General features: G+C 42.1%; 1 protein-coding gene across 1 annotated transcript in view; it reads right to left on the reverse strand.

Moving 5' to 3' along the window:
• Positions 1 to 15,165, reverse strand: part of LOC138628080 (probable phospholipid-transporting ATPase IIA) — a 31,798-nt gene that overhangs the window by 14,739 nt on the left and 1,894 nt on the right. Inside the window, exons 2-15 of the mRNA XM_069710872.1 lie at positions 14,905 to 15,049; positions 12,572 to 12,685; positions 12,255 to 12,363; positions 11,134 to 11,192; positions 10,206 to 10,257; positions 8,828 to 8,922; positions 8,217 to 8,297; positions 7,167 to 7,242; positions 6,669 to 6,745; positions 6,202 to 6,362; positions 5,966 to 6,108; positions 5,125 to 5,237; positions 3,635 to 3,844; positions 529 to 690 (exon numbers count right to left, since the gene is read on the reverse strand). Coding sequence (XP_069566973.1) covers positions 529 to 690; positions 3,635 to 3,844; positions 5,125 to 5,237; positions 5,966 to 6,108; positions 6,202 to 6,362; positions 6,669 to 6,745; positions 7,167 to 7,242; positions 8,217 to 8,297; positions 8,828 to 8,922; positions 10,206 to 10,257; positions 11,134 to 11,192; positions 12,255 to 12,363; positions 12,572 to 12,685; positions 14,905 to 15,049 — 1,597 coding nt within the window. The remainder of the gene's footprint in view (positions 1 to 528; positions 691 to 3,634; positions 3,845 to 5,124; positions 5,238 to 5,965; positions 6,109 to 6,201; positions 6,363 to 6,668; positions 6,746 to 7,166; positions 7,243 to 8,216; positions 8,298 to 8,827; positions 8,923 to 10,205; positions 10,258 to 11,133; positions 11,193 to 12,254; positions 12,364 to 12,571; positions 12,686 to 14,904; positions 15,050 to 15,165) is intronic.

The raw sequence follows: 15,165 nt of genomic DNA on the forward strand, positions 1-15,165 counted from the left end.
CTGGAACACAATTTAATAAGCCTATAAAAACCTCACACATCCTATAATGAATCATCAGTTTATAGGATTTGAATACCCACGAGGTCCGAGGTGCACATGGACTAGTCTGTGATTTTTACGTTGCCTAGAAACGTATTTTGGTATTCACAGGAAGGTTTCAGAAAAGTGTTTGAAAATATTATTGCCAGGAAGGCAAAGTTAAAACATCTCAGGCTTCCTGAGTTTATATCCCAGCCAACAAAAATAAAGTTAGTCATCAAGACTTAGTCAGAGGTTAGAAGGGGAGGTTGTTCTCAGACAATAAGCTTTAATATGAATCTGTTAGTCTTTTGTTTTTCTAGTTAAAACCGCTGCCAAGTCGGAAACACCTTCATCAACCACTGGCCTCCTTTCACTGAAACTCAAATGTTTGAAGCAAAAGCCCAAAATTAAGGAAAGTCAATACACTTTGTTTAAAATGTATAATAAAGCAAAATGGGCAACGGAGAGACGACTAAACACAATTAACTAAATCACACTGGCACTCACTCGCACTATGATGCCCATCCTCTTGCTCTCATAGGTAAAAGGAAATATCTGCAGGATGGTGAAGTTCAGGATCTGGCCAGTAGGGGTCCGCAGCTGCATGGAGGACTGGTCTCTCCCCACCAGAGTCAGGCCGACACTCTCAGTCCACTGCACCAGCGACACCTAGCAACGCCACAGAGCAAAGGCTTTGAAACACTGACACTGAGTATACAGCACAGAAAGGTTGAAACACTTAGCTGACTGCTTCAATTTGATGGGTTTTTTTTTTCTCTCCCCTCAATAAAAAACAAAAATCAGAATTCAGGGACACATAGGAGGAAAAAAAATTAAATAAAAAAGTGACCAGTTCTTGGGTTTATTATTATTCTCATGGTAAAACCCGTGATGTCAATATGATGTTCCATTACTTGAATTACCTCAGACAAACAGTGAGGGGCCACTTTGTCGAGAGAGAGAGAGAGAGAGAGAGAGAGAGAGCACAGTGACCGCTTCGGCTTTAATCAATAGCTTCGAGCATTTTCAGCACTTAAGAGTATCGATTGATAAACTGGGAAGATGTCCATTTCTGGAACTGAAAATATTGTCTCTGCTCGATACTTTCTGAAGGACACGACAGATGACATCCATTAATACAATAGGAACTTGTGTGTGTGTGTGTGTGTGTGTGTGTGTGTGTGTGTGTGTGTGTGTGTGTGTGTGTGTGTGTGTGTGTGTGTGTGTGTGTGTGTGTGTGTGTGTGTGTTGGAGATGTGGGGGTTTGGAGGGGGAGGGAGGAGTGACATTGCCCAATAACTTCCAGACCAGAAGCCAGATCACGTAGCCAATTCATCATCCATCTTCTGACAGGACAAATAGCAGAGGAGCCAAATGGACACAGATGAGAGGGAACAAAAGGAGATCTCGCTGTGTACTAATTTAAAAAACAAAACACAGATTGTGTGGTTTCAACATTGACTTATTTTGGAAATATGTGCGGCGTGGAGTCTGGCACTTTATGAACGTCATGAAAAGCTACCACGATATTTGTCATCCAGGTTGGGAGGAATGAGGAATATGCTGCTTAGTCACAGTCTATACAAATTATACTTGGATCTGGCGTCCGCCACAATAGAAACCACTTTATAATAGCAGCGGACGGGTACCGAATGATTCGGTGTCCAGCCGTCTAGACACAGAACCAGCGCACACGGCCGACAGGATTTTTATCAGGAGGGAATCAAAGTGGTTCAAGTATCAACACTTCTCGGTAGATTGAATCATACAAAATAATGTCACATCAGCTTTGAACGTATTATTTTAATATTCCCCGCTTTCCCACTCCAAGTCAAATTTCAGAGTGCCCGAGTTTCACTGACTCAAAAAAGCGGAAATTTCATGACCTGTAATGAACAGACAAGCAAGCAGCCAATGTGCTGAGCAGACAAGAAACAGACACATTATTTTAGTCCCATCAATTTTCAGTACAAAACCCTTCACCGCTTTAACCTACTGCACAATTACGATCGCACACAAATAGACCTGCGAAGCCTCATGAACACACTGAGCCTCGTGCAAAAGACTTCATACGACGTCATAAGAAGCCAGCATGCTTCTCCCGTGTCTGATATATCTATAACACTTTTGGAAAACTTTACATTTTGCTTTTCTTGTTTTTAAATCACCCGGTCTTTGAATTCATCATTCATCATCAGGATAAAACTACTTTAATGGGAAAAAAAAAAAAAAAAGACCACAGGAAAACATTATATTGTGACAACTAAAATTTAAACACGCAAACGAAATTCCCCTGCTATTCCCTGACCCGTGGCAACCCCTGATATTAACATATAATGAGCAAGAAATCCTGCTTTCATTAGCATATGGATGGTGGTAAAATGTCAGTTTTGATGACGGTAGTCAAAAAAAGAAAAACCATGCACTCAACAGTCACTGACATTGCGGCCGTTGCACTCGCAGTCAAAAACCAGATCTATATAAAGACTTCCTGAAAGCTGCAGCAGACCGAATCTATCTAGATTTGATCAAACGGATAAATGCACCTCTCAGGTCAAAGACTACAGTTGTTGTTTTTTGTTTTTTTTACCCACTGTGACCTATAACAATAAAACCAGCTCCATTTCCTTGCCAACGATACCAACCGATAACACGTGTAATCACAGCAGGTTGTACCACATTAAAATGTGCTATCATCGAGGAGGCAGATCCAGAAAGGGGTTGAGTGCAATGGGCCGGGGAGCACATTAAGGAAATCCGTATTTACACCGCAGGAAATAGATCCGAGTCGAATTCCGCAGCCCTCTTCCTGATGTTCAAAGAATTCATACGGATCAAGGACACGAGTGGGTAAGGCAATTTTTGTGCGACTGTCCTCCTTCATGAAATAAAAGACACTCGGGGATAACTGACGAAAGACCTTTCACTCTTCAGAACTGCTTTGCTGTTCTTACGTTTAAGTAGGTGAATATTTACCGACTGCTCAAGCTGAAATACATCAACTTAGGTAGGTAGGTAGGTATTTACTTTATTAATCCCCGAGGGGAAATAAAAAAATATATATATATATATATATATTTTTTTTTACAGGTGTGTGTGTGTGTGTGTGTGTGTGTGTGTGTGTGTGTGTGTGTGTGTGTGTGTGTGTGTGTGTGTGTGTCGAGCTGGCTATCATTCAGAAATGTTCAATACAAACACCTTGACTTTAAAACAGGTTCCGAAATGACACCTTTCTTTATAACAATTTTATAAAATCCCATATTGTGTAAAAGACACTCGCGTCTTTGCGTTGACTTTGTATGTACTCACTCCGTGGAAATAATTCGCTTTGCGTTTGGTCTGAAGACGGCTTGAGACTGTGATTTACTTCCGTGTAAACGCAGGAAAAGCTATGAATTTTAAAATAAAAACATATTGTTGTGTCAAAATTTGTGACCCAATGAAAAGCCTTTTTTTTTTGAATACTTGATAGCATTGCAGCAAATGGGTTGATGGCATATAATAATATTTTTTAGAATTTTTAGGTTTCCACATCAGACATTTAAGCTGAAACAACTGGATCCGATGTGAAGTAACAATAAGTGAAACCTGTGTTCGCGGTTCTGTGCCGTACCTCGTCCGGGCTGGACGCCTGATAGACTCTGCACGTGTCCTCGTAGTGCTGCTCGGCCTCGGCCTGGTCGGTCACGCCGTTGGCTTCGTACACGGGCGTCACGTTGTGCACGAGGGCGATGGCCTTCACCGCCTCGTGAACTCGACTGCTGATGGTCTTTCGCACCTTGGTGGCCGCCAGCGCTCGGGAGGCCGACAGGTCGTGGGTGGGCTGCAGACATTGTACAGAAGGTACTGTGGTCAGAAGAAAGAGCGACCTGAGAAAGGAATCATAAACGTCTCTTCTGATGGGAGTCTTTCACTGTTGTCAAGGTTTTTCCAAGAAAGGGCAGCCCACGGTAGGTCAACAGAAAAAAAATGGAAAAATAAACAAGCTGTATGAACATCTTAAACAACCTCTTCCTGTGTCATGGCGAAACGTCAAACTTTGTGGCATCGCCAACGGCGACGCCCTTTGACCCAAACACATAAGCCTCTCAATACGTCATCATCAACGTCTTAAAGCTCTTCTGACCTAATTTGATATCGATGCGCTCAACCAGCTCGAAGAAACACGCGAAAGTATGAAAAACGTCATTTCCTTTACAGCAAACTCGGCAGTGTCATGGCGAGTACGCTCAAAATGGCCGCCACGCCACGGGCACACCGTACAAAAAGTACACATCCTTTTACCGACTTCTCATCCTAAAAAGGTGTTGAGATTGCGCCGACAAAATTTCACGGTACGGTCCGACAAATTCTGTGGGAGGAGTTCGTTAAACTACAACACGCGCGAATCACCCCAAAGAAATCCCCACTTAATTCAAAATGGCCGACTTCCCGTTGCGTTTATCATGGTGCCGAGAGGCTTTTTTTTTGCAGATCTGGGTGAGATACACATGTCCACCAAATTACGTGCACGTAGGTGTAAGTAGCCGCGTGAGGGGGTAACGAGCCATTTGGCCACGCCCACTAAAATACGTATATATAAAAAAAAAAAAAAAAACAGGGATTACTAAATGGACACATCTACGTTTTAGTCTGAGGAGAAACCAGCCGCTTCCCTTCACCAGTCTCACCCTTCGCCGTGATAGCGGGCCAGTAAACATAACCAGATGTGCGGAGTGAATATGAACAATCTGCATTGTGGCTTTGCTATTTTTAGACGGCGGTGGGTTTTGCGGGGGGTTAATGGTACGTCATTAAAGGAGTCCGGTCAGTGCTTCGCTTGTCGGCTAATCCTGCTTCCTGCTTCACTGACCTCTGGTGTCAAGGGGGGACAAAGAGTGTCATCTGAGGCCAGGAAGCATTCGACCAAACAATAATCACAAACTGATATGTTTCTTAAAACAATGCTGGCGTCTGTTTGTTTTTACCCCCTTTTCCCAAGCTTTTGGAATTTCAATCTTTTTTTTTTTTTTTTCTTCCTTGTTTTGTTTTCTAAATGTTTCGTTCATTTTTCCAGTCACTACTTCGACACCGAGCAGAAGACTAATTGCTCCGTCGTCTTACCTGCGTGTAGGCGCTGAACACGTGGCTCTGCACTTCGTCCATCGAGTCCATCCCGTACGCCACGGTTCCCAGGTGGAGCCGCCTGAACACCATTTCGTTCTGGGTAAGAGTTCCTGATAAAGGTGACGTTACATAACAGGCCTTTAAATTGTGATATATATATATTTTCTAAGATGAATTCAGCACAGAAATTCTTAAATAATAGTATTTTTTTTTATTTTTTATAATTTCTACACTTTTAGTGGTTTTGAAATTTACAAACAATAATCCAAAAAACAAGAGTTTGTATGTCACACATGGTGACTGCAAAAACAAACAAACAAAAATAGTCAGAAAGCCTTTGACACTACACACGACTTCTGTATCCTCCCACTTAACTTTAAGAGCCAGTTCTGCCAGTGTATCAAAAATACTTTTTGGGGGGGGCGGGGAAGGGGCTCGTACATTAGCCCGCCCTGCAGACCCCGCCGGTCTTATCGCTGCTCTGGATGAGGGAAACGGGCCGATCGCTTTATTGGGCATGAGGGCTGTAAATCTGACGGGTAACACCTCGCGCCTGAGGAAGTGCACTGGCAGAGGTGTTACGCTCTAAAAGGTGTGTATGGATAAGAGATTTAAGGGACCAATAAGTAGCAGAACCCCCCCTCCCCCCACCACCACCGCCTCGCCCCACCGCAGAGCGACACCCCCCGCCCCTCGACGCCGGGGAGGGAAACAACTAAACTCTGTCTTACAGGAAACTTCCTTTTTGCAAATCCTCAGCACTATAACGTCTCGTTTCAGTGCCTCTGTAGTTTTTTTTTTTTTTTTTTTCTTTTGAAGGGTAAGCATGCAGAGGAACCTGTTTTGTCGGTCAGGAGGTAGGAGATGCGCCCGAGCTGTTCGGGTATGGTGCTCGCCCTCACCACCGTCCCGGGGATCTTGGAGTCCTTCTTAATCATCCAACTGAAAACCATCTTCCCCATGTCCAGATTGACACGCAAACTAGAGCGAAAGAAAGAACAGTGCTTCTTTTTTTAACTCCGTATACATGTAAATATGCTGCAGATGAGAGTAAAAGAGAGCCTGACGTCGCACCTGATGGGCACGATGTGGGAAAAGAGCAGCAGGAAGCGAAAGATCTGCAGGTACCAGCGGCCGGCGAAGTGCTGGAGGGCCACCATGACCAGCGACACGCCGACCAGCGCCCCGAACAGGATCTTAGTCAAACAGTTCACCTCCAGGTCGAACAAACCCACCTATCAACGACAGGCTGACGTTAGCGATCAAATGCAAATACAAAAAGAGGCCCGTGTAGGTAAAGTACAGCATCCGGTAAAATATCTAATCACTTCCTTTGATAATAAGCATTTCATTAGAATTTTTTATTTTATTTTTTTTTTTCTTAAACGAAGATCACATTTTCCGCAAAACTCATCAAGAACATTTTTTCCGCTTGTTCCAGATTCCATAAAAAAAAAAAAAAATAAATAAATACAAAAATCCTCCTTTGTGCCACAAAACGTTTCAGATGTTGCTTTAGGCCGCGGCCCACACTACTGTACCTTGTGCCTCGGGTTGGAGGTGTTCATGACACTGCGCAGCTCCTTGCCAGTATAAATCACGACCCCCACCACGGTGCCTGGAGGGAGGGGAGAGGAAAAAGGAACAAAAAAATAAAATAAACGGCCTGGGGTCAATATAATAAAGGTGCAACATAAAACACAGTACGTCAAGAAGATGTTTCCCAGACTTATAATCTTGACGTGAGTCGACTTTTTCTAATGAAGAATGTCATTTGGAATACAGGACGCAGATTTCCAATTGCTTAACGGGAACCACATGTTGAAGTGGACTCCTGCAGAAGACGTTTATGGCGAGCTGCCCTCCTTTTTTTTTTTTTTTTTTTTTTTTTTAAATGTTTTTGCTGCCCCTCGTTATTTTTTTAATTTTTTTTCAGTGTTTTTGGTGAAACGAGTCATCAGTTACGAAGGAAAGCCGGTCCGGGCTACTTCCTGGTTATTAGCAGCTTTTATAGGCGCGCCGACAGTCCAGATATTTACCAGAGGCGACGACGGTGCTCGCCCACAGCGTGTTCTCGATGCTGAGGCTTTCGTTCACCGGCGGGTCTCCGTCTTCCTGCAACAAGTTCAGACGAGGAGGTTTTTGTACGCAGAAAGCAAGCGTTCAAAAGGCAACATTTCTGTCTACAATTATCTATTAAAGTCACTATTTTGCGCAATATTGGACACCTGGTGCATGAAAGGCAACAAATGCAAGTGGAGGACGGACGTTTTCATTGTCAAATTTTAATACATCCAGTTCATTGCAAGGGATTTTACGGATGGTGGAAAAATATTTGCGGGAGTGTAAAAGTGCAAATTCAGTCCACGCTGAACTTTTCTTCAGTGTGAAATAAAGTGTGATGTTTTATTTTTCACGAGTGTTGTCATTTAAAAATCCTATTGAAAACAACACGTATGTTATAATGAGCGATACGACCCGTATTTGATGCCTTAATTATTGACCATCAATTACACGAAGGCAACGTGTCCCTTTTTTTTTCTGCCAGTTGACCCACAAATCTAAATCTGTTTTCTGAGTCACATTAAAGATCAAATTCTGCTCCAACTTTAATAAAACCTGACAGATCAAGCATTGAATGACGGGATGTTAAATTGGGACCCTTGTTTTATTCCTTTTAGCTCACATGCTGAATGTAAACGTTTTTGACAGACGTTCATGTATTTACAGATGCAGCTGGACTGAAAATTGTAGAATATTGAGAGAACGTTTGTTCGATTACTATTGTGATGATTTTTTTTTTTTTTCAGCCTCGTCTCGCCCCAGTTGGACGGTGTAAAAAATGTTTATAATTGACATAAAACCAATGCCGTTGACATAAGATGTTTCATAGTTTATCAAATTAACACATTTTATCGTATTTGTCCATGAAAGACAAAAGATTGCGATAACGAATGAATTACAGCGGTGGCAAAAGACTAAAAGCTGACTTTGTCGATTTTACGATTCGGGCGTTTATTCAGACGTGAAACCGACCAGATTCCCGTCACGTCAACGTAAAGGGGCCGTAATAATAAGTCAGCGCTTACCCGGGTGAAGGTTCCGATGAAGTTATGGATGTCGATGTTTGGTTCTTCTACGTACACGTACGATCTGACCTGGAGAAGGTCCTGCGAGACATTGACGACAAATCGATTCTCATTCACAGTATATTTAGTAGTTTAATCTGGTTTAATCCAAAACTTTTGTGACACGTTCAGAAAGAAAACCTCACAAATTTGTTTGACAAATATGGCGGTTGAATATCGTTTATTCTGCAGAAACATCCTGTCGACAGGAAGCACAGCTGCAGTTCAAAGTTCCAATTAGACCCAAGACTGAAACTAGCAGGTATTTTTATGACATGTAATATGACAGAAACTAGCCTCAATCGTAATCTTGTGTTAATTGTAAAAAAAAATGTTATGTGTATAATATGAAATTTACTACATCATCCTGAAAATTTAATTTATTGACTGTCAATTCTCTAAATATAAAAATATCCGTATGAATATTTGTCTTTGAAAGGGCCTTATTGGTTAAACACTCATCTAAAAGTCAAGGCCTGAGGTGAATCTGTTCACACAACGCCATCCTTCTCCACCCTTCTCCCCTTCTCCACCCTTCTCCATCCTTCTCCATCCCTCACTGAATGACTCACCGAGGCGGTGGGCAGTCTCTGCGTGCAGGCCACTGGGAGGCGTAGTTTCCAGTCCGTCTCTCCGTCCAGCTGGTCGGTCCGCAGGAAACAGGAGCCTGGGACGGAGAGAGGACGAGAGCTGCTACCGACGGCGCATGAAAGCACACTCACCCCTAGGGGGCGACGATAGCCACGCTTTCAGTTGAGAGGAGGGACCACACAGACTGTTACTGTCGACTACGGCACCGACTGTGCAAATCTATGCTTCAAAAACATGCTGACGGTGCTCATTTTATTCGAGTTATGAATATTATTAAGGGGCTGTGAAATAATTTGATCCTTCGGGAGGGGGGGGGGGGATCACACATGAACAGCGGGTTCTGTGAATGGGCGGCATTTTACTGAAGTTGGAGGCATCCACTGCAGCCCCCCCGCTCGCCCTTTCCCCAAGCCTGCATGCGTCATCCTGCCCACAATTCCCCGTCCCGGCCTATAGGCTCTCCATAATTGACCTAATGGCCTCCACATGGAAGAGAGATAACCCCGGCTCTATTTCCAGTAAAACAAAGTTGTTGTTTTTCTTCCCCCGACAGGAAGACGCAACAACAACAAGCATCTAGTTTTCCTCACAGAGCCGCATTTGGCTTTTTCTCCGGGCTGGAAAATAAAAACAACTGGCAGCGATTTTTTTTTTTTTTTTCCTTTGCTTGGGATGCACGGTGCCTTCAGGGGGGTTTGTTTATCTTAAATGCGACAAAGCAATGAGAGTTCACCAAGTTTGTGTTATCACGGACAAATGTTCTCCTAATCCATATTTGATTATTCAGATGAGGCATCCTCCTCGTGTCTCCTGTCCTCCCCTTGAATTTGATTTTTGTGTCCCTTGATTTTCCTTTTCATAATCTTCTCATTTGAAAGACAAAATTGGTCCCGGACGTGGATGAAGAGAGGGAGCGATGTTTGGTTCGCGAGTTGGAATATCCCGGCGTTAAATGCAACAGAGTGAAAGTTTATTTTCTAAATTGCTCTTTGAATATTTAACTGTACTTAGAGTTACTCGCGCTGCTACGGCTGGTCAAGTTAAATATTTTCCACATGCGCGGACGTGATTTATTTTTATTTTTTTTTAGTTCAGGTTTAACTCTGTAATTCCACGGTCTCACGTTTACACTCGAATAGATTTGATTTGAAAATGTGCAGCAGTTTGAGAGCGATTAATGTACTAGCGGACGCGGTTACAATTTATCCGTCGTCGGGCTTCCTGTCCGGAGCTCAGGGGGCTAATCCCTTCCCCCTTAGCGCCTTTTTTTTTTTGTTAAACGAGTCATTTCCCCAGCCGGCCGGGAGCCAGCCGGTGCCTGTTGTGGATACGTTGGATGAATGACCAGCAGATGTTTACCATTTCTTTCAGAGGTCCTTAAAAAGATCATGTCAGCAGGAACACGCTGGTTCTAAAAAAGAAAAACGAGCAGAAAAGACAAAACATCAATATCACTTCCTGGTCCTGCACTTTTCCTCCTCCCCCTCCGCAGGAAAACAAAGTACGACTTTTTTTTTTTCTTTTCTTTTTTTTAACTCTGGACAGACTAAAAAAAAAATGTAACCGTGCATTGATTATTGAGAAGTGGTGGATAGTAGGTTAATCTAAAAAAACCACAATCCAACTACCAGTTTCACCTCCACTGACAAGTTCATGCTTCCACATAACTCTGAAACCACTCAGTCATTATTAGCAAAATGTGTTGGACAACACGTGTGACCTTTTTCCCTCAGCTGCTCTCAAATGAGCGACTCAGAAAAGACACCCTCGGTAGGAAAACCGAAGACAGAAGTCACGTCTCGTATTTCATGTACAAAGACCTCGAGAGACGTCAGTGCACGAGCGGAGCGACACAACCAGACAGCCCCTCAAGAAAAACTGAAACTCAGAGATATCAAAGTACACACTGTAAAAAAAAAAAAAAAAAAAAAAATCTTTCCATAAATAGTACTTCATTGAATTTGTGTTTAGGATCTAATTAAAAGCATTTCAAGTTCCCATCTGCAGCGTGTGCGTCGACTGTGACAGGCCGCAGCTCAGCATTGATCACAAGATTACAAAATCTTTACTAACTCCTTTCACCTCAGTCAACCAGAGGAGCACAGAAGATTAACAGCCCCCCCCCCCCCCCCGCACCCCACCACCACCCACCCCCCTCGTTATTTGCCGTCATATAAACGGTAACTCGACAGTCCTAAGAGGCAAAACTATTCACAGATGTGGACGAACCCCTCCCTCACCCCCCCCCCCCCCATCGCCCCCCCAAACAAAAACCCTTCCAACAAACCTTTTCCACGATTATCAGGTCGCCGACTTGGATACTGCTGCTTTTAACCTTCACGGTGCCTGGATGTACAGACACAAATAAAAAAAAAAAAATTTTAAAATTTAAAAAAAATGAATGAAGGAGCTACATGTGGAACTTTTATGAATCTAAACCAACCGTTTAACCATAATCTTTAGATGTGTCTTTCTCACATTTTTTGCGAATAAATACGTCCTTGAAAATCAAACTTAAATGTGTTTTTTGGGGGGATTTTTTTTTTTGAGTGAACTGCTGTCCTAAATCCCTCACGAGTCACCTCGGTTGAATTTTAGGGGAGCAATTCTCCGTGCACATTTTGAAAGAATGCCGGGGGAGTTGAGCCTTTTTCTCTCATTCCACTCCGAATGAACGGGCAAAATTGTTTGGAAGAGATCACTGACCCTTGAACTCCTGCCGTGACCTCTGGGCTTTGCATATGTAAGACATTAAAGCACGTATAATATTGCTATGCATTAGGGGTTCGCGGGGCTTCACACGAGAGCCCCAAAAAAAAAAACAACAACAACAAAAAAAAAAACATTTTACCATCACGGACATACAGATAAATAGCTAATTCTGTTGCGGCTACACGTCACAGTTTTCAGAATAAAATGTGACAGAAATATCTTTTTTATTTCATCTAAAATACTCTACGCTGATATCTCATGTAAGGAGCTAAGTCACACACACACACAAAAAAAAGAAAAGTTTCTTCCGATGCTAGAAAACATTACGCCGAGTTCTGACACCATAAAGTTTTCTATAAACCACCAAAAATATGCGCAGGGGTCGCTATCATGGAGGCAAGCAGTCATTGTGTTTATGGGTAAAACAAGCTGCCACATCAAAGGGCCAAAGTGATGGAAACCACAAGAGGTCCCCTGCTTTTTATTGCTGGTAGCACTTTATACCGAGGCCTCTTATGTACACTTTTACATTTCTGCTTTGAATTACCCACTATTTCCCCCAGCCCCTATAAGCTTTAATAGGACCGACCCCTCCTACAGTTAATAAGACGCCGAGATGCCGAGAAATGAGCAGCACGCGGATATCGACACAAATATCACCCCCGGTGTTGTTCTCGAGCTTTTCCTTTTTCTTACCTCGCATGGAAAGCTTGCTGTAAATCTGAGAGTTTACTTCTTTGTCTCGAAGGTAGCATCTTATTTCTTCCACCGCCTCTCGCATGATGGTAATGAGCAAAACGAGACCCTGGAGAGTAGATTATCATAATTAAAATGAAACTCTAAAACACAGTAGAGAACAACAAACAAACAAACTTTTGAGTGTGAGAAAATAAAAACTGAACCGGAATTGACTTAAACGAAAAAAAACAAAAACAAAAAAAAAGCAACCGAAGAGGCATGAAACGCAAATGAATGTGACCGTAATGATTAACAGTGAGTGAAACACCACATACCAAAGGGACCCAGTAGGTGTAGAGGGCACCTAAGCGTAACTCCTTGACAAATTGAGAGCAGGCCAGAAGCAAAAAGTACAAGTTGAAGAAATACTTGAACTGATTGAACAGCACCTGAGAACACAAAGCAAATAAGAGCACAGTTGAAATAGCACGTGACACTTTTTCATAACCTGAAGGTGATAAAGGCATCAATTGCTGAACCACAATTTCAAATATTTAACAATGTGTCCTTTGAAATTAGACTTTTTTTTCAGGAAGTAGTTTGATTGACAGAAGCGGTGACCCAGAAAACAATTGAAAAAGTAGTGGAGGGGCGCCATGAATGCTATCCTCTATCTACTACTATATGGGCATTAAAACATATACACATCATTTTCAGAGTTTGAAACATCTGGTCAATGCAATATAATAAATGGCAACTATTTTGTTTTTCCTTTATTTGTTTTTAAGCACACACACACAAAAAAAAGGCTTCAGGGATTTTTCAGTTTTTTGACTCTTCATTCACCAAACATGAGAAAATAATGAGCGAAAGCCTCGAAAATAAAAACTATCTGACTAGCTGCATCGCTAATCATAACTTAGTACGTTTTCTCGAATTTTCTCAGTGAATTAAAAACTTTTTACGATTTCTGAAATTAATGGAAAGGAAATCTAATAACAATCTACAGTGATTTGAAAACATTGTCCACTAGGGGGCGTGCCGCATCGTGTCGTTCACGATGAAGCCATTTTATCGCGATAATGTCAGTAGAATTTTTGGTATGATAAAAAAATATTTTGTATAAAGTGCATATTGTTTAAATTACAAAACAGCAACGACGATCATATCTGAAAGTGGTGAAGTTACTTTAAAAAAATTTAAAAAAAAAAAGGGGGGGCGTGGCTTCAGTCGTGTGGAAACAGAACCACAGTAATATGTTGGTTATTACTGGATATCTGAAGGCAAAATGTTCCGTTTATGCCGACGTCTAAAACTATAACGATCATTTTGCTGCTGTTGTATGTCCTTGAAATTAATAATAAGATATTTTTCTGTATTTTGCCATCGAAAATATCGTTATCGCAGAAATACCCTGACGTATGGTGACATTTGTTTTAGGGCCGTTACCGTCCGTCCTTATCGTCCACACTGGCTTCATACACCCAGGAAATATCAGCGGTAATAACTCCTACGATAGAAATGATCTCGCAGCAAGTTTGTCCTGCACCCAAATGTGTATAATTTCACAGTATGGATCAAAATATCACAAGACCTTCACAAAAAAAAAAAAAAAAGTAAATAGATTCGCAATATGTTTCAGAGAGAAGAACTTCTCGGCATGAACCTGATGTCAACATGAAGCTTCGCAATTTGCAATGCAAAGAAGTCTTTGCTCTTGTCTATTGCTTTCCAAACAAATTGGAGCTACTTTCAATGTCTGAGTCGATAAACAAAAATAAGATCTTAAGACGGGCGAATGCCCAGAAAAAGCAAATGCATATGTAAATCAGGTAATGCAGCGATCAAAAGCGCTCCAGCTTTAGTAACTGCTGGCCGTGCAAGAAATCTCCAAGCAAAGTCACACCTGTCGCTTTTTTTCTAATAACACGGACATGGTCACGAAGATCTGCTGCTATCGGATTACGCAGCCGTTTATCCAAATGTGGTTGAAACTATCTATCGAGGATCTTCAATTTTATCAGGAGAGATTGCACTATTTAAAAAAAAAAAAAAAAAAGGCAAATTATCTTCTCAGACCGAAGACAGTAATTAATATTCAATCTATAAACCGAGCCTGTGCATCTTTATGAGCCGTGCAAACTGAGCATCTGTCAACAAAAATGCCCTTTGGAATAAGTTATAGTAATAAAAAAATGTAACCAGCATCTGTGTCTAATCATCCAGAGCCAAAATCTAAATTTGCCCTAAATAAATGAGCGTGCATACTAACGACTAAAGCCGGCTCACTTCCTGTTTACGCCTACGATAGGTTGAATGGGGGATAAAACTATTTCTACCATGTGGATCTTCTAGATTTTCCAAATATCATTAGACTAAACAAGTTCAACACAATTCATCCAACGTTTTCTTTTTGCTTTATATTATTGTGAACTAAATATCTTCGGCTTTTTGGACTGATTGTTCAAGGATACGAGCGACGTGGAGACGCCGCTGTAGTTCTAACAGGCGCTCGTCGGTACAACCCGAACATTTAAAGGCTAAGATGCGAATTGAGAAATTTACCCAACACTTAAAAATTACGATTAGTTGCAGGAGGGTGGTGGTGGTGGATTTTGAGGGGTTAAACGGAGGGAAGGTGACATGGTGACCTCTGACTGATACTAACCCCGGGCAGGAAGGTGAAGAAGTTGTACTTCTGGTTGTTAATGACATTCCTGGGGTACCTCTGCTCCCTCTTTTCTGGGTGGCCGAGCCACACCGTGCGGGGACGGAAGTCCCCCATGCCACAGCATGTCGACCACGGGCAGCACCTGACGGGGAAGAGGGGGTAAAACAGAGTTCACATTTAAACTTACTGTTTTGTTCAGTGGAAGACACGCTGGGAAATAGACCGTTAAATGGCAAAAAAAAAAAAAAAAAATAATAA

This window comes from Brachyistius frenatus, unplaced genomic scaffold (assembly GCF_029030835.1).
Source record: "Brachyistius frenatus isolate BFR_SWC_R1_liver_20210118 unplaced genomic scaffold, ASM2903083v1 Contig_95, whole genome shotgun sequence".
NCBI lineage: Eukaryota > Metazoa > Chordata > Actinopteri > Embiotocidae > Brachyistius > Brachyistius frenatus.